The 18,719-nt window shown below is 42.0% G+C and overlaps 1 protein-coding gene across 1 annotated transcript in view; it reads left to right on the forward strand.

Moving 5' to 3' along the window:
* Positions 1 to 279: 279 nt before the first annotated feature.
* The window catches only part of akt3b (v-akt murine thymoma viral oncogene homolog 3b), a 31,394-nt gene continuing 12,954 nt past the window's right edge, over positions 280 to 18,719 (forward strand). Inside the window, exons 1-6 of the mRNA XM_031302705.2 lie at positions 280 to 666; positions 10,240 to 10,365; positions 11,230 to 11,341; positions 15,233 to 15,377; positions 16,136 to 16,267; positions 18,613 to 18,678. Of these exons, the coding sequence (XP_031158565.1) occupies positions 621 to 666; positions 10,240 to 10,365; positions 11,230 to 11,341; positions 15,233 to 15,377; positions 16,136 to 16,267; positions 18,613 to 18,678 (627 nt within the window). The 5' untranslated portion in view covers positions 280 to 620. The remainder of the gene's footprint in view (positions 667 to 10,239; positions 10,366 to 11,229; positions 11,342 to 15,232; positions 15,378 to 16,135; positions 16,268 to 18,612; positions 18,679 to 18,719) is intronic.

An 18,719-nucleotide genomic window follows, 5' to 3' on the forward strand; every position in this document is an offset into this window, starting at 1 on the left:
GGTAAGGAGACAGGAAGCGTGCGTTAAGGCTGTGAACAATAAGTGGCGACCTGCTGTGTTTGCTGTGTGAAGGAAACTCTTCGCTGACCTGCTCCGCGTGTTGTTTTCTGCCTTCTCTCCTTACTCGGCCTCCGTTTCCTTCCAGGCTGACTCACCGCTGGAGCGCCTGAACACAGGACAAGAAGAAGACGTTTGAGAGGACGAGGGAGTGAGGAACAGAAAGAGACTAAGAGAAGGAAGGAAGGAGGGAGGGAGAAAAAAGAGGGGGGTAAAAACAAAACTAAAAGAGGTTTAGGAAGACTAGGGGAGGGAGGGGGGGAGAGACCCAAGACAGCAAGAGAAAGTGAGGTTGGGTCGGCGGGGTGAGAAGAGGGAAGCGAAAGTGATCGTGGGAAAGAGAAAGAGAGACATTACAGGCTGAGTGGGAAAGACGTTAACAGATCTGAGGTCAGGCGAGAGTGGGCGCAGGTAGGGTGGGAGGCTGAGCGGCGGTCAGACGGAAAGGCCGACTGAGCTTCGGCCGAACAAGCTGTCCCGCCAACCCCCCCTCCCCAGCAGCGGTCCCGTCACCGTCACCACACTGGGAGAACTGGGAGAACTGGGGACGAGGAGAAGCCACCATGAGCGACCAGAACGTCGTCAAGGAAGGCTGGGTCCAGAAAAGAGGTGAGGAGGGTTCATGTTTTCATCCATCCAAGCTATGTGTTTTTATATCATTGCTGCCAGGCAGAAACCTTAAAAAAATGGTTATGTATGTATGTATGTTATGTACATGTTAGTCTCGCATTGCCAGACCTTCCTCCACAGCGCTGCGGAAGAGGGTCTGGCTAGTCCACACAGCATTCCTGGATGGAAGAAAAACGTGCTCTGGTTTATTGGCATTTCTTTAAACCAATCACAATCGTTTTGGGCGGTGCTAAGCGCCGGGCGCGGCAACGGTGCCTCTGCAAAATAGCCTCGGGAAGGAACTTGTTTTGGTGGAATGTGTGTACCTTTCAAAAGTAGTTTTAGTCGTGCAACAGAAAACTCAGATTGGACAGATAGTCTAGCTAGCTGTCTGGATTTACCCTGCAGAGATCTGAGGAGCAGCTAACCATAGTCCTCACAAATCCACTGGAGGTTAGAACGCCAACACAAAAAAAGAGGAAGGTAATGGAAATCTGGCCAAATGAGGGACATCCGGGTAAATTTCAGGCGGCACCGGAGCAATGCCGGAAGTAAATAACATTTAAATGCACATAATATTCCGTTTTTTGTATATTAATATATAAATATCCCAATGCATACATGACTAATGAAAGTGAATATTCCACTAACATTCCCGTTGAAATGCAAATTGATTAATACTATTTTGTACCAAAAAAAAAAAGGGTGCGACCAAATTAGGGCTGCACAATTATTGAAATCGCAATATGAACTACTGCAATATCCAGATCGCAGGGAGGGGCAATATTTCTTAAATGCAGAATATGTGTCAAACCCTTCTGAATTAAGTATTGTGGTGCTGCAGAGACGTCCCCGCCTACAAATCCTATCCTACAGACTAAAGAAAAAAAATCTTTGTTTGGTACAGATCCTCGCAAAAATCACCCTTTCATCATTTCAATTTATTATTTATTTTAATATTTTTTTCATAGAAAATGATACAAAAATGATCATTCCCTCCAATATCGTGAATCATATCGCAATCACAATATCGGTCAAAATAATCGCAATTACATATTTTCCTTATATCGTGCAGCCCTAGACCAAATCATGTACTGGTGCGACAAACTGAGAAAGTTGGTGGTACCAGAGGTGTTACTGGTACTAGTGGTACCACACTGGTACCAGTGGTAAAGTTAGTCTGTAGTCCTGCTTCAGAAGGAACCACTATGCCACTGTCAGGTTAGCAAAATTCTCAAATATTACGAGATAGAGTAACACATTTGGGCCTGCAACTAACTCCATTTTTTTATGGGTTGTTTTGGTTAATAAAATGTCAGAAAATGCTGAACTTTGGATCAGTGTTTCCCAAAAAGCCCAAGACGACGTCCTCAAATGTCTTGTTTTGTCCACAACTCAGGCATGAAAAAACAATAGTAGACCGGTGGCCGGGACTGAGACAACTAGGGCCACAACTAACACGTTTATTAATTAATCGTTAAGTCAGTAAAGTGTAATGAAATGCTAAAGAACAAATGCCAATCACACATTCTCGGATACTCAAAATGAACAGACCAAAGCCTAAACAAATGAAAACTCAGTGAGGGAGCTTAGGGCTGCAACTAACGATTAATCGTTTAGTTGTTTGTTCTATAAAACGTCAGAAAATGGTGAAAAATGTGGACCAGCGTTTCCCAAAAAGCCCAAAATGACGTCCTCAAATGTCTTGTTGTGTCCACAACTCAAAGATATTCAGTTTACTGTCACAGAGGAGAGAAGAAACTAGAAGATATTCACATTTAACAAGCTGGAATCAGAGAATATTTACTTTTTTCTCATAAAAAAATGATCCAAACGATTATCAAAATATTTGGGGATTTATGTAGTCGTTGACAACTAATCGATTCATCTTTGCAGCTTTAGAGGCAGCAAAATTCTCACATTTGAGCATTTCAAGAAAACATTTGTTAATCTGCTGTTAATGGACTTATCAGCTGATCATATCAGCACTATATATGTACCATTTTATTTTACAGAGTCACTCTGGTTTCGGATTTATATTTTCTGTGTTGACAGTCAGTCAGGATGCCTAAAGATGTAAAATGTGCAAAAAAAAAAAAACCCACAACGGAGCTTCTGGTTTAAATTATGGAGAAAATGATTCTCATCTTCATCTTCGTCTTCATCAGGTTCAATCGTTTTGGCCAGGATTGTGCAGTCCTGCTACAAAGTTCTTTTCTTGACGTCCCTGCTCAGATGAAGGTGTGAATACAGGGCGGACGTTATCTGACAGAACGGAAACAACAATGCTAAGAAGCCACTTCTCCTTTCTGTATTTCTTACACAGAGGAAGCTGGTTTATTGGAAACCCTGACAGTTGGATTGAAACATGGCCGATGTGCTTTTGGTCCTTGCGGCCGTCTGTTTTGTGTGTGTCTGGCTTTAGGCTTGTCTTTACGCGGGACGGGAAATGAAAATAATTTCAGCCGCAGATGGCTGCTGTTCTCTGTTGTTCTTCTGATTTTTAAATTTTGAGTCATTTAGCCGACTCGTTCGTCGTGCTCCAGGACATCTGAAACCAGATTAACACAACAGCTGTTTAGAGAATCCAACCTGAGACCATTATGTTTCAGGGCTACACTGAAAAGGCAGTTCACATGTCATCCAATTAATGCATTCATGTGAAAACAAAAAGCGATTTTTAGCTTAACTGTGCCCCAATTTCATTCTATACTTACTTAGTACACTTGGCATACTTCATTCTATATGTTATACACGTTCATCTTAAACTAGGCTTTTCATTTTTACAGCCCTGCAAACTTGTAGTGAGATTAAATTGTACTTCAAGCGGTAGTCTATGTCCATGACGTTCCACTTATGGGATTGGGGTGGTGATGGTGCAGTGGATATGACCCATGCCTTTGGTCTGGGAGATCTGGGTTCAATTCCCACTGTGATACATCAACCAATGTGTCCCTGAGCAAGGCACTTAACCCCTAGTTGCTCCAGAGGTGTACAGCCTCTGACATATGTAGCAACTGTAAGTTGCTTTGGATAAAAGCGTCAGCTAAATGACATGTAATGCTCCGATTCCGCTGGATGTCTTTTTCGGCCGGATGTCCGTTACCTTCCTCTTTTTTTGTGTTCAGATCTCTGCAGGGTAAATCCAGACAGCTAGCTAGACTATCTGTCCAATCTGAGTTTTTCTGTTGCACGACTTCAACAACTTTTGAACGTACACATGTTCCACCAAAACAAGTTCCTTCCTGAGGCTATTTTGCAGCGGCACCGTACGGCGCTTAGCACCGCCCAAGACGATTGTGATTGGTTTTAAAGAAATGGCAATAAACCAGAGCACGTTTTTCTCCCATCCCAGAATGCTGTGTTGACTAGCCAGACCCTCCTCCGCAGCGCTGTGGAGGAAGGTCTGGCAATGATAGACTACTCAGGTGGTGTCTGCCCAACAGGCTGCATGGGTTGACGGTTGTGCCGCGTCACTTTGTTTTTTTTTACCTTTTTCAAGGTAACCAAATCAGCTTGTATCAAAAAACATGTATCAGAGTGCACTTTTTTGGGTTTGCAGTTTGCAGGCTGGATTTTTACAAGATATTAACATACTTAATTATAATAATAATAATAATAATAATACATATTATTCATATAGTGCTTTACATGGTACTCAAAGACACTTTACAGTAAAACCAGCACATATAGCACATTAAGAACAGATAAGCAATAAAACCAACACATAAAACAAGCATATTAAAAGCAATTAAAAACAATAAAACCAGTAACTGGCCGCCGGCTGTGAGGGGGCCACGGGGCCGACAGACTGTTGATGGGTCCTGGTCTATGAGAGGAGGAGGCGCGGGGGGATCGGCTGGATGGACCGGGTTGGAGTCCGCTAGGACGGGCGTAGCGGTTGAAGAGACTTACGCAAAGTGGGGAAACGGACCCGTCCGAGCCTGTCTCGCGGCCCCTGGTCACCACCTCTGTCCGTGAAGATCCATGGTTTGGGGTTGAGCAGGAGGGCCGATGGCAGGTGGAGGGGTCCCATGCGACCGTGTCCTGGAGGGTTGAGCTCGGCTGCTTTTTGGAGTACTCTGCCACTATGGAAGCTGTCTTCTTGATCTCTTCATTTGCCTTTCTGAGCAGCTCGCTGTCATCGCAGGTCACAGCAGGCACTGTTGTAGTGGGATGTGGTGGACCTGCTGCGGAGATGATGCTTCAGGTTTTGGGCAAGGCTTTACTTGGTTTCCAGTGGATCCAGATAGCTATGGTTGTTAGCTTCCAGTGCTAAAAACAGACCGCCGGTAGCCTCCTAGCCACCGCAGCAGTAGCAAGAATAAAATACGACTTTTGGCAGTGATTCAGGCGTCCAATTATTAAAATAGGTGAACCGGATTTACAGTGTAACAGTCCAGGATAAAAAAGTGTGTTCTGAAGCATAGAGTGTGAACTGAAGAAGGGTAACTTTTTAGAGAGGGGTAAGCAGCGTACAAACAAATTGTCAACACAATTTTATACTGAAATGATCAAAGATTTGCGTGTATGGGCGTTGGAGTGCTACTGTCTGTTAAACATAATAAGAAAGCAAAATGTGTTTGTTTTTTTTCCCAAAGATTGAATACTTTCCTCTTTCCCCTTCTCAGCAGCTCCACCATTTCATGGGGAAAAAGTAATAATAATAACTTATATACATAATGTTCGTAAATGTATCAATGTGAACACACTCCCACACCTAAACTGGGATATAATTAGTATGCAGTATGAAACTGAAACACAGCTGTTGTTTTTGAAAAGTTTGCTTCACACTGAAATGCAAAAAACCCCGGAAATCATCTAAATCTGTTCTTCTGCATCTTTCAGTCGTTTCCATAGTCACTTTGGTCCCTTGCAGTGTATTTCACTTTGGCTGAACACAGAGTTTAGTTCTTCCCGTTGAGATCACACCTGATCAACAAGGAGTTGCTGCACTGAGTAGAGCTGTAACAATTCCAAATGTTGCTGTACAACTAATAGTCAATAATAACAATAATAATTGAGATTAACAATACAATCTTTCAATCCAATTTTAAAAAAAAATATATATATATATATATATATATATTTATTTATTTATTTTTGTGTTACTTTTGCAAACAAATTTAAGTTTTGAATGAATCCTAGAATATATCTTTTGGTTATATCATTATAACTGTGACCCAGATAATGTAATACCACAAGTACACAGCCTATGAAGTTAACCACTCCTCTTTATTATCATAAAACAGTTTTTCTTAAAGTGCCCATATTATGAAAAAATCACTTTTTCTGGGATTTGGGGTGTTATGTTGTGTCTCTGGTGCTTCCACACGCATAACTTTTTAAAACAACCATCCATGCTGTTTAGAGTGAGATACGGTTTCTGAATGTGTCCTGCCTTCAGTCTCCGGGTGAGCTGGTCAAAATCTGCACGGCTTTCTACGTCACTAGCCGAGACGAGGGGGCTAGGGGGCTAACAGTTAGCTCGTTCTCAATGGCAAAACACTGCTACAACACACACAAATTCGCCCTAATCTACTAAATAAATTGTATAGAACTACTTCCATGTCCCTGTTCTGCAGGTATTCCACACAAAGTTGGAAGAGCGCCCTCGTTTAGAAGAAGTCTCCCAGTTAATCCTGCCTTGTACTACTGAAGTTGTAGAAACAGCTAGCTAGCTCATGTAATCCTTACCTAGCTACTGAGCATGTGATCTTACCTAGCTACCGAGCATGTGATCTTACCTAGCTACTGAGCATGTGGTCTTACCTAGCTACTGAGCATGTGATCTTACCTAGCTACTGAGCATGTGGTCTTACCTAGCTACTGAGCATGTGGTCTTACCTAGCTACTGAGCATGTGCGACTGACAACAAAGATGTTACAGAAGTCACGCGGTCTCACTCTGTAGCTAAAACAGAGACCTGAACACAGGGTGAAAAGAGGAGCTGCAGCAATGTGCAGTACAACAAAAATATGGTGTTTTTTGAAAATTAAACCACGTAAACCTATTCTGGTACAACCTCAAAATACAATTATGAACCTGAAAATGAGAGAACATTTGAAAAAAAAAAACCTTTTTTAAAAAAAAAAACCCGTCGAAAAACAAGGTAGAAAAGCATCAAAAGTAATTAAAAAAAAAAAAAGTCAAACCCGCCAATAAAGTGTAAAAAATGCTTGTCAAGATGTGAAAAGCGGCGGGAAAAAAAAACGTGAAAAAAGTACTCAAAAACGTTGAAATCTTCAACACAATTCCTGATTGGCCAACGTCACATTCAAATGAAATCATTCAACAAGCATTCCCCGACGGGGGCGAGAGAACAATAACGTCATTTGTGATACGATGATTTGGGTTGTTATATTTACTTGCCCGACGTGGCGTTTTACTCGCCCCCCGGGCCTTTGGGCAACCCTGTATTGTTGAACCCTGTTCACTGTTCGAGGTGCTCGGGAAAAACGACAACTTTTTGGTTGTTGAAAACACAGAGCAGTCAGAAAAGATGTGTTTTTATGCAGCTCAGTGTGGACAGAACAGCTCCTCTGAACAATGGTTGTTTACCTGCCAGACGGCGAGCAGGGCAGACAGGCTTTGTAGGGCTGCAGCCCAGTCTGATCTGCTCTTGGCTGGTGTGTTATTTCCCACAGTGATTTGCGTGTGTGTGTGTTCTGTTAGTTGGCAGGCAGGGGGAAGTTTCTCTGTGGCACCATGAGCTAACAGAGGATGACCTAACACTCTGGTTCCTTCCTCTCCTGCCCCCTCAAGTCCCTGAATTGTTTATTGCACCTCTGTGTGCTCTTACAATTCAGTCCGAACGGCCCTCTTAGAGAAAACTTCCCTCTGAGGAGCTCTCTGGGCGGTTTAATATCAAAACTTAGAGTTCACATGCGCTTCTCGGCGGATTGGAAAGTGGGGTGTTGTGACTGAAAGTGAATTTTTGAGAAACACCAAAAAGTCTTGGAACGTGAAGCAACGTTATTGTTCTTAATCTGGATTGCAGAAGTGCAGAGTTTATGTTGGTGGTTTCGGTTGAAATGTAAAGTTTGGGGTCGTGAAAGACCGCTTTAATGTGATGCGTTTCCCGTTGAACAGGATGTTGTTGGGCGGGACGTTACACACTGAGGAATCAATTAAATCCGTAAACCAATGGGCAATCAGTCAAAGTGAAAGGTCTTTGAGTTGATAGGGGAACAACAGGGGCAGGGCTTCTTATTTTACACTTCTTTTTTTTTTTAAAAGCGATTTTGCATGTTTTCTTTTTTCCACACACACACACACAAACATTGGGAGCAATTTGGGGTTCAGTTCCTTGCTCAAGGACACTTTTAACAGGGACAGAATTAGGTTGGTGGCCCGGAACAAACAAAATGTACTTCCTTTCTAATTTCAGAGCTGATTTTTTTTTAAAAGTATTTTACGTATCTGTGTCGTTTACCCAGGGTTTCTGCGGGTTTTTTTTTTTTTTTGCGATTATTTTTTGGGAATTTTAGGCCTTTAATTGACAGGACAGCTGAAGACATGAAAGGGGAGAGAGAGGGGGGATGACATGCAGCAAAAGGTCGCAGTCGAACCCGCAGCCCACTGCATCGAGGAGTAAACCTCTATATACGGTCTTAAATAATTTTAAACAGGTTTTAATTTTCCTACGTCGATGTAACGCTTCCTCTAATGCTCACTGAAATGTTTTCTAATTCTATGGTGTTGTAGTTCTTTCTTTCGCTAGTCCAAATATAATTCGCTGTACATGTACAGATCATTATTACTCCGTGTCTCTTTTATTCAATATGAATACATTTATTTACCTTGCAAGTACTTTTGTGACTCTGCATTTCGTTGTTCCTTTATCTCATGATATAGGTCTTGTATTTCATTCATAAAGGTCTTAAAAGACTTAAATTTGACTTGGTAAAACCTGCAGAAACCCTGCCTTTACCTCTACGTCTACTAGGTTGCCGTCTTCTTTTACAATATGCATTCTTTGCGTGATACCACCGCCAGCTGTTGAATCAGCTGAATGGCGTGAAACCTAGGGCTGGGTATGGCCAAATGGTTCCCTGAATCGATTACGTTTCCGATTCAGTGTTAATTAGGTTAGGGAAAATTCAGGTACAATACCAGTTTAGCTTGGCAATAAAAGAGATTCTCAGAGAACTTGTGCTGTAAATTGTACAAGCAAGAAGCAACCCTCCAAATATTTTTTTATAACGCACCAGGTTCACGTTTACATTATGAATTGACTCCCAAAAAGTTAGTTTAAAGTACTTTTTACTGACGTAACATGACAGTCAGTGAAAAGAATCAATGTGAGATCACTCAAACAAAGATGGACTTCATCGATTATTTTAATCCAGCCCCTACTGGGGAATGTGTGTCGTGTCACAAGGTAGGGCATTATTGTGTGTGTGTGTGTGTGTGTGTGTGTGTGTGTGTGTGTGTGTGTGTGCATGATACAAATAAAACGGCGACCCACTTGTGAAACATACCTCCCCAGTTTTCTGACTCTCGTTTCTGTCGTACTCATCCTCATCCCACTGTTGTTCTGAAGCTGTGTGACTCATCAGATGTGTGAGTGTAGCGAGTACACTTTCGTCAAGAGTTTGATTTGTTGGATAGATGCTCAGGCAGTCGATCACTGATACAGACTCACTTTGGGTCCAGCGCCTTGTTCTCCGTTAGCTCTGGGCGCTAATGTGACTCTGAAAGACGTCAACATCTCACCACGACACGTATTCATGTATTCCAACATTTGTTGTGATTATGTCACAAGATGATGAGTTAGAGCAGCAGGGAGCCGACACAGAAAAACAGCCAACATGAAAATAACGTCAGGCTGAATAATGTAGTGAAACAATATGACAGTTCAGTCTCATTATCGGGCTACTATCAACAGCACATGATGCAGCCGTTGAGCCTGTCTTTTCATTTTTGGAGCAATAGGTATAATTTAAGAGGGAATTCTTTTAAGCTTTACCCCCAGATCATGCTTGTCTGAAAAGAGCAACAACAACAACAAAAAATCACACTTTGTGCGGTAAAAGCGTGGAACGAGCTTCCAGAAGAAGTAGTGCATTTCCCTTCAGTTAACTCTTTCAGGAATAGGTAGTGTAGAGGCTAAGCCCAAGCTTTAAGCCCCTGAGGTGCTGAGTAATTGACGCACTTTTTGCGTACGTGTGTTGGTGTGTGTGTGGTCAAAAACTGTATGTGCTCCCGGGTTGCACCCGAGGAACCAAAGATTGGTTCCTATTTATACCAAGGGCACTAATTGGCTCTTGTCTGTCAAAAGATGTCATGTACAATTTATAAAGCTGGCTTGTAATTTACAGTATGTAACTTTTATGTAATTGTTAATCATGAAATTAATGTGATTTATGAAATTAGTGGGCTTTCAAATTTGTTTATATTCTTTTTGTTTTAGTGTTGTTGTACACAGTGTTTGAGTCTGGTTTCAGTACAAAATTTAAAGTGATTCTAACCAGTAAGTCCAGACCCTACTGCTTCCAGCTGTAAACACACTTGAAGGTGCAGCAGGATGTAACTTGTCGGTGTCACTTTATTTCCCCCCCCTCCCTGCAGGTGAGTACATCAAGAACTGGCGACCGCGCTACTTTCTGCTGAAGACAGACGGCTCTTTCATCGGCTACAAGGACAAACCACAGGACTCGGACCTGGCCTACCCGCTCAACAACTTCTCCGTAGCAAGTAAGACACGCAAACAGACGCCCGCGTCACTAGGGTTGGGCATCATTTAGATTTTAACAATTCTGTTAAAAATATCCAATTCCGATTCATCCTTTCGATGCCGGTTCTTATCGGTTCTCGATTTCGATTCTTTGAGGGGTGGAGTTGAAACTAGAGATGAGCCGATACCATGTAATAAAGCCCTACGTTAAAGTAGTTTATTTATGGTCTTTTTCCGTTATAACTGACTGTCAAACTGCATAATACAAGAAAGTTCTGTGACATTCATTGTTTGTGTTTGTTCATGTTTCACAAAGAGTTTAACCTGAGCCAGACTGACAACAAAGATAGAAATCATATCACATCCATACAGGGATAGTAGAATACAGTTGTTAAAACATAATAAAATATATGACCCACTGGTATCTGATCAGTACTCGGTATCAGCCGATACGTAAGTTCAGGTATCGGAATCGGTATCGGGAAGCAAAAAATGGTATCAGACCATCTCTAGTTTAAACGGGTGACATGCTTATTTCACAAATAAAATGTATTATTATTTCTTATTTTTTATTCAGTGGTGACTTGCAGTTTTACAGGGCTTTTTCAACATAAAATAAAGCCACACTTTAGAGCGCCGCTTACTGTGCTCCACGGCTGCAACACAGCAAGCCCCCTGGCCGCTACGGAAACCAAAACTTGCGCATGTTAAATTTGGAACCGATGACAAATTTCCCAAACAATTCCAATAAAGAAACAATTCCCCTGGAGTTGTAGTTTTTGAAACCGGTTCTCGATGCCCAGTCCTATTCGTCACACATGTCATACGGCGATAAACAAATGTCAGCGTAACACGGTGCGTCCATCTCTCCGTGTGCCTTCCAGAATGTCAGCTCATGAAGACAGAGCGGCCCAAGCCAAACACCTTCATCATCCGCTGTCTGCAGTGGACCACCGTCATCGAGAGGACTTTTCACGTCGACACTCCTGACGAGAGGTGAGCCTTCAGCCTCCTCTTCCTAAGCCAGGGCTCTTCAACGTTTTTTAAGCCAAGGACCCCTTAACTGAGAGAGAGACGGAGCAGGGACCCCTTACTACATATATTGTATAAAATTATGTTGCATATTAAACTGAGCCTACAATAACGTATAGGGCGGCCTAAAGCCTTTATACATACCTTTTTTTTATAGAATACTAAGCTATTAAAATAGCCTTATAATTGTTGGTATGGGTTTAGAAATCATGTTTTAAAGCTATAGTGCGTAGTTTCTGTCGCTCCTATGAGGAATTCTAAGTAATGACAACACTGTCGGCGCGTCCACATGATACAAGCCTTCCATGACCACTTGACAGAACATGCTTAATTTTATCTGTTGTCTAAAAATATCTGGGAAAATACTGGCTACTGTAATTTCCGAGCTGCTGATGTAAGAAAAATTACCGCCTGCCGATTGTTACCGCTATTTATAGGCTAAGTTACTTTATTTAGTTTATGGGTCAATCTTTTCCTTTGAAAAAAGTATTCTCGGGGCGCCTGGGTAGCTCACTTGGTGTAGCGTGCACCCCATGTATGGAGGCTCAGTCCTCGTCGCCACAGCGGCTGCAGGTTCAATTCCAACCTGCGGCCCTTTGCTGCATGTCGTTCCCCCTCTCTCTCCTATTTCATATCTAAGCTGTCCAATGACATAAAGGCCTAAAATGCCACAACAAAAAAATCGAATCTGTAAATCGTGGTACCTAAAAAATCATCACCCAAACCTCTATTAATAGTTTTAGAATTGAGAAGAATCAGAGTCAGGTTAAAGGAGAACTCTTGGCAACTCTTACGTTAATCTTGATCGCTATAAGTATGTGAGTACTGTCGATAGCAAAAAAAACGAGCCGAATCGGTGCTAGCTAACTGGAGCTGCTGCAGCTAATGCCGAGAGCTCCCACTTAGCTAAAACGGCAGTTTTGGGGGCATATCATAAAGAGTGCCTTTGTGCCTCTTAACAGACGCAAAATGCAATTAAAATGTCTGTGCAACATGAACCGGGCCCTTACATGACAACAAGATGTGACATTGTTTAAATTCACCTACCCTGTTAGCCGCTAGCTGCCGTCTGGGATGAGTGAGTGTGTTCAGCCAGGCTTCAGTAATAATCATCAAGCAGCAGTTCCCTGTGTATTTGTAGCATATATATCCATTTTGTGTGCGATCCATCTGGCGTTGGTGAATAGTAGTCTCTGCAGTGGCGAACTGTGTGTTAGTTGCCTTAGCCAGGCTAGCAGGGCCGGCCGGCATCCTTCTAATTCCTCCCCGCCTTCTCCGCCTGCCGCGGCCGACAACAATCCACGGGCGCCCGCTGGTCTGGTGGATATCCTCCAGAGGACAGCTCATGCTTCTGCGGCGAAATTTTTGCGGCGAAAAAAGTTTATTTCCCCCTCAAAAATAGGTAATTGAGCACTGTAGTGGTTATGATCATATCAGTGACTATGTAACTACATGGAAACGGGCCAAATGATGCCTGTTTCTTGTACAGTAATAGCGTTACTGAAGGCTAACAAGATTAACGTAAAAATTTCCCGGAGTTCTCCTTTAATTGCAAAGTAGATTTACACATACAAGGAATTTGTCACGGCTGTTTTGGTGCATAACAATGTAAGAGACATACATAGTAAGAGAAAATAAAAGATAAAAGCAACAGTCAGAAAAAAAAAATATTAAAAACATTATAAACTAGAAGGGCACTCGGAGAGCGCAGACCTCCACCAAGGCATGCCCTTTCTTGCAACGTATTTTTCAGATTTTTCTGACACCACATAATGCAGCACAAACACACTATCCCGCAATGTTAACAAAAGTGAAAAATAATTTGTGTATCTGTTCCGTGATTCAAATCTGCTTCAAAATGTAATGGGTTCATCCTTGGCCCAATTAGAGGATGGATAACCGAACATTTTAAATTTAAAAAAGCTTATTATGTAGGTGCCTGTGTTAACGTGCGCTTGTTGCCCCGTGTGCGCTGATGAGCTCATCTGTTGACATTTCCGAATGCCTTCCTACAGTTGCTTAATAAAAGCTTTCTACACAAACAAACGTACATGTGTCATTAGTATGAGAAAAAAAATGAGATTTTAACTGTGTCGGGCTCGGACATAAATATCTTAATGCCTGTCGGGCTCGGTTACTGCTCTGTCGGACGCGAGCCGGGCTCGGACAGAAAAATGCAGCCCGATCCGCACTCTAGGCCCAATGCTACACCCTTCCACCAAGTTTCGTGAAAATGGGGCCAGTAGTTTTTTCAGTAATCCTGCCGACAAACCGAGTCGAAAACATCACCTCCTTTCTGGAGGTAAAAATATGTGCAATAAATACATTGTTTGAATAAAAACGCTGAAGAAGTTTGTGCAGGAATGTGCAAAATTCACAGCATGAAGAGTGGAGAATATGTGTGCGATGATTATAATCCAGAAAATGTGCGTCTAATTTTACGTTAATGAATATTGATGTCCTTATATTTGGGTTGTAGCTCCTGAAACACACCTCTTTTGTTTGTGTTGAGGATGAAGAGCAGCGATCTAAATCACGTCCAAATTCTCTTTACAGATGTTAAAGAAAAAACTATACGAAATATTATAGAAACCATCAAATGGACCTAACAATGCAATGTTATATGTTCTTCTATCTTTACTGCTACTTGTGCACTGAAAAGTTAAATAACAATTCTCACAACTACAGTATGTACAGATAGCAGATATGAAAAATATGGCATTAGGGACAACAGATTCTTTGGTTCTGCACCAGACTGGGGCGGTTTGTGTTAAATTGTCCTCACAACACAACAGGAGTCTGTCAACACAGCGAGAAGAAAGACAGGAAACAGGGGTGTGGGGCTGGGGCTGGACGCCAAGTTTTGAAGCGTTTTCGCTGCAAAACACAATATAATGTATACATTATGACTTGTTACCTGATGGTCAATCAGTTTGTTATGGACACGACTCGGCTAATAACATCCTCCAACCTCCCGCACGCACATGAGCTGCAGTCACTTTGTCAGAGTAAGTCTGTAGGTTGTTAAGAGGGTGGATGTCTTGGACCGTTCATAGGCTCTCACATCTCAGTGGCCACCAGTTCATTTTTTTATACTTGTTTTGAATGGTCAGTCGTAAGTCTCACATTGCCAGACCTATTCTCCACAGCGCCGTGGAGTAAAGTCTGGCTACACCACAGTAGCCACATTTGCACCCCCGCAAAAGAAAACGCCAAAGACAACATTAAATGAAGTTAACTGTTGACACAATACAGTAACGTGAGCTATTTAAATTAGCTGATACATGGTTCCACCTCACTAGCTCTTACCAGTGTATCTCCGTGTGTACTTCGTCCACAGCAACACCAGCAATTGGTCCCAAAACGTCCCAGTTAGAGAGGAAATTACCTAAACATATTCTTTATAAATCTTAACAATCATTCCCCGAAAGAACCAAGCAGGCCTAGGGCAGGCCTGCTTGGTTCTTTCGGGGAATGATTGTTAAGATTTATAAAGAATATGTTTAGGTAATTTCCTCTCTAACTAGCTACACGCTGCTGAAAATGCTGAAAATGTCAAGTTTTGAAGAGAATTTGGATGGTGCAACAGGGCGTTGCACCATCCAAATTCTCTTCAAAACTTGACATTTTCAGCGTGTAGCTCGCCAGCTCGAAGTTTGTTGTGGTTTCCCGAAGAGAACGGAGTTTGAGAACGACAACACACAGAGAGAGCGGAAGGCTTTATCCTGTAAATGTACTTCTGTCGATCCAGACTAGTCTAAAGGTGAAGCCACAGTTAAAAGCAATTAACCAAAAAAAACAAAAAAACAAAGTGCTGCCTGCCGGTAGTTGTGAACCTGTCGTTGTGTCCCGTAGGGACGAGTGGGCCGAGGCCATCCAGATGGTAGCCGAGTCTCTGGCCAAACAGGAGGAGGAGGGTATCCTGAGCAGCCCCACCTCCCAGATCGAGAACGTCAACGAGGAGGAGATGGACACCTCCATCAGCCACTACAAACGAAAGGTGACGGTTGATCTCAGTGGAGACAAAATATCGCTCCTGTTTGTAAATCAAAGGAGCCGTCTTATTTTTGGAAAAAGGAGTATCTTAAGTCAGGGGGTGTCAAACTCAATTTCACTAAGGGCCATACCGGAAAAAGAGAATCACATTGAGGGCCAGACACGTAAAGTTTATTGACATGCTTTTATTTAATTGAAAAAAGTCAAATACTGTATCTTTGATTGTATTACTGCATGTCGCTTTCTGGGACATTTTTGTAGCTTTTTTTGTCCTTTTTGTTGTCTTTTCCGACTTGGCTTTCTCAGACGTTTTTTTCACTTTCTTATTTTATTTGTTGCTTTTTCCGACATTTTTGGCGCTCTATGTCTCATTTTTGTCGACCTAAAGCCCTAAAAAAGTCAGCAAACAAGTTCCTTAGCCATCATAGAATTTAGCAATCAAGCAAAAACAATGAAACATATTTTAACGGCAACCTGTTTCACAGCCTGAATATGAAAACTCTGCTTTTGTGGGAATTACTGAGTCTGTAAGTCTGCAAATCTGCCAAATTCCGCTTAGAATGTCAGGTAATTGCAGTTTAAAAAACACATTCCCTTTGTTTTTGGTTTGACGCACAACTAGGAGGGCCACGATCTACAGTATCGTGAACTCAAATTGATGTGCGGGCCGGATTTGACCCTTGAGTTTGACACGTGATCTAAGTGCATTGAATGATGGAGGACCAGTTTCTTCACACCATGCCTTTTGTTTCTTTTGTCCAGACAATGAATGACTTTGACTATCTGAAGCTTCTGGGCAAAGGCACTTTTGGGAAAGTCATTCTGGTGAGGGAGAAGGCGAGTGGCACCTACTACGCCATGAAGATCCTCAAGAAGGAAGTCATCATAGCCAAGGTATCAAGATGCGTCACCTCCTCCATATTACCATATATTACCACACGTGGTTTTCATCAACAAATCAAAGGGGTCGCATATACTGTATATTATGAACTCCCCTTTTTATTGTATCTGCTCTTAAAAAAAAAAGACACGTCCTGAATCTAGCGGAGTCTGAACACAGCAGACAAAAGGCAAAAACAAAAAGGTAGCGGACAGAAAATCAACAAGCAAGCAGCATCAGTAGGACGTAATCGATTATGGTCTGTCACTGCATCGATGCAGAATCGCCCAGGTCCGCATCGCAATGCATCGTACAGGGTTTCTGCGGGGTCTAAAAAGTTTCTTAAATCCGCAAAAGTACTGGTTTCTAGGTCTTAAATAATTTTAAACTGGTCTTACATTTTCCTAGCCTAGAAATCTAGACGCACCCTAGCGGCAGCAAATGTAATTTGCAGCCAGGGTCGTCTAGCAACTCTCCGTTGGCTTGCGAGCTGGAAAAACCAAATTCTGGCCGGGCCAATCACATCGTGTATAGAGTCGGTGGGTGGGGCTTATGGCTGCTGCTGGGAACAGCGTTCTTTGGAATCGGCTTTGGAAGACTTGGAGTTAAGCTTTTCTTTGAGAAAAGAATAAAGAACGGCACTCAAGTCATTCTTAAAGGAAGATGTGTTCGGAGTTTAAAGTTGAATCTATCAACTAGCGTTGCTCTGGTTGGTTGTAGAGCTATCCTGTTGCGTGCAGAGGGAATTTGAAAGACAACCGTTTATCCCGCCCCTCGGATTGAGCCCTGCCAATGGTGAGTTCCCAGACCCAACATCTGGATGTGGGTCTGGCTTGTCAGGCTAACATTTTCCTATGTCGATGTAACACTGCCTCTAATGCTCACTGAAATGTTTTTTTTTTTTTTTTTTTAAATCTGTGGTGTTGTAGTTCTTTCTTTCGCTAGTCCAAATATAATTTGCTGTATATGTACAGATCATTATTTCTCCGTGTCACTTTTATTCAGTTTGAATACATTTATTTACTTTGCAAGTATGTTTGTGACTCTGCATTTTGTTGTTCTTTTATCTCGTGATATAGGTCTTAAATTTCATTCATAAAGGTCTTAAAAAGGTCTTAAAAGACAGAAACCTGCAGAAACCCTGATCGTAGAAACGATTAATTTCAACACCACTATTAAGAAGCCAGAATCAGAGAATTCTGACTTTCTTTTCAGAAAAAAAGGAAAAACTACTTTTTGCAGCTCTAATGAGAAGCAGAAATCCCCCACTCATTTTTAAACTAATGACAGATGCGGCGATTAGTCGATCACTCAATCTGAAACTATTTTGATAATTGATCATGGTCTGTCTCTGTTTTAATGTGAATGTTTGTTTGATGTTTTTTTGGCATTTAAAGATTGTCTTTTTGCTCTCTGAGAAACTTTGAAGGACATTTTTCAAAGTGTTCTGACATTGTATTTGCAAAACGATAAAAAAAGAACTTAATCAACATTTAGGACACTATTTTAACGATCTAAGCGCACGGCATAAAGCGCCTGGCGCAGGTGCGTTTAGGGCGGGTCAGAATCCACTTTTGCTAGTAACATGCAATAAACCAATCAGATTCTCATCTCCAATTCCCTTTAAAAGCCAGGCGCGTTTGGACCTTTGCGCATTGCTATTATGATGGTGGATTTGCACCGCAATATTTTTATTACGCAATATTTTATTGCGCGCACTGTGCACAAGTCTAGGCGCATTTTACTAATGCTCTGTTAAAATAACAATGAAATGCTGAGTTATTGACTTTAGACCAGGTTTTTGTTGGTCAATGGAGCGATCACTTCCCGCTGCCTCAAGATAGCAATACGCCCAGAATGCACCTGAACACACCTCCCTCTAAGACCAGCACGCCCATTGGCGCACAGATGGGCACAGGTGCATTTGCTATTTAAACAACGCGGGCGCTGGACGGGAAAATTGACAACTGCGACGGGCTTTGCGCTGCGATGGGTGCAAGATAGGGCCCTTAGTGTTTATCAGATGTTTTGTTGTCTTTCATTTAAACATGTTTTTACTGGTTACTGGATTGAAATGACATGTCATATCAATTTTTAACAAGATCTACCGTAACTCTTATGTGTGAAAATAGCAACATAAAAAACTAAATGTGTTACCTTCATTTGGCATGTAACTGTTAGTAGAGGGTGTTAATATTTAGAAATATCAGTTCCAGATTGGTTTTATGCCGGCATTATCCTGATGTTCGCTCACCTCTCTTCCAATTACACCCTCAACCTTTTGACTCAAACAAGAAATTGTCTCCTGACTAATCACCTGTCTTCTTTGTCCTCTCCTTTTTTTTCTCCTCCATCACAGGATGAAGTTGCTCACACACTCACAGAAAGTAGGGTATTAAAAAACACTCGGCATCCATTCCTAACTGTGAGTATCAGCATGTAGATTGCATGCAAACATAACCTGAA

This window comes from Sander lucioperca, chromosome 4 (genome assembly GCF_008315115.2).
Source record: "Sander lucioperca isolate FBNREF2018 chromosome 4, SLUC_FBN_1.2, whole genome shotgun sequence".
In the NCBI taxonomy this organism is placed as follows: Eukaryota; Metazoa; Chordata; class Actinopteri; order Perciformes; family Percidae; genus Sander; species Sander lucioperca.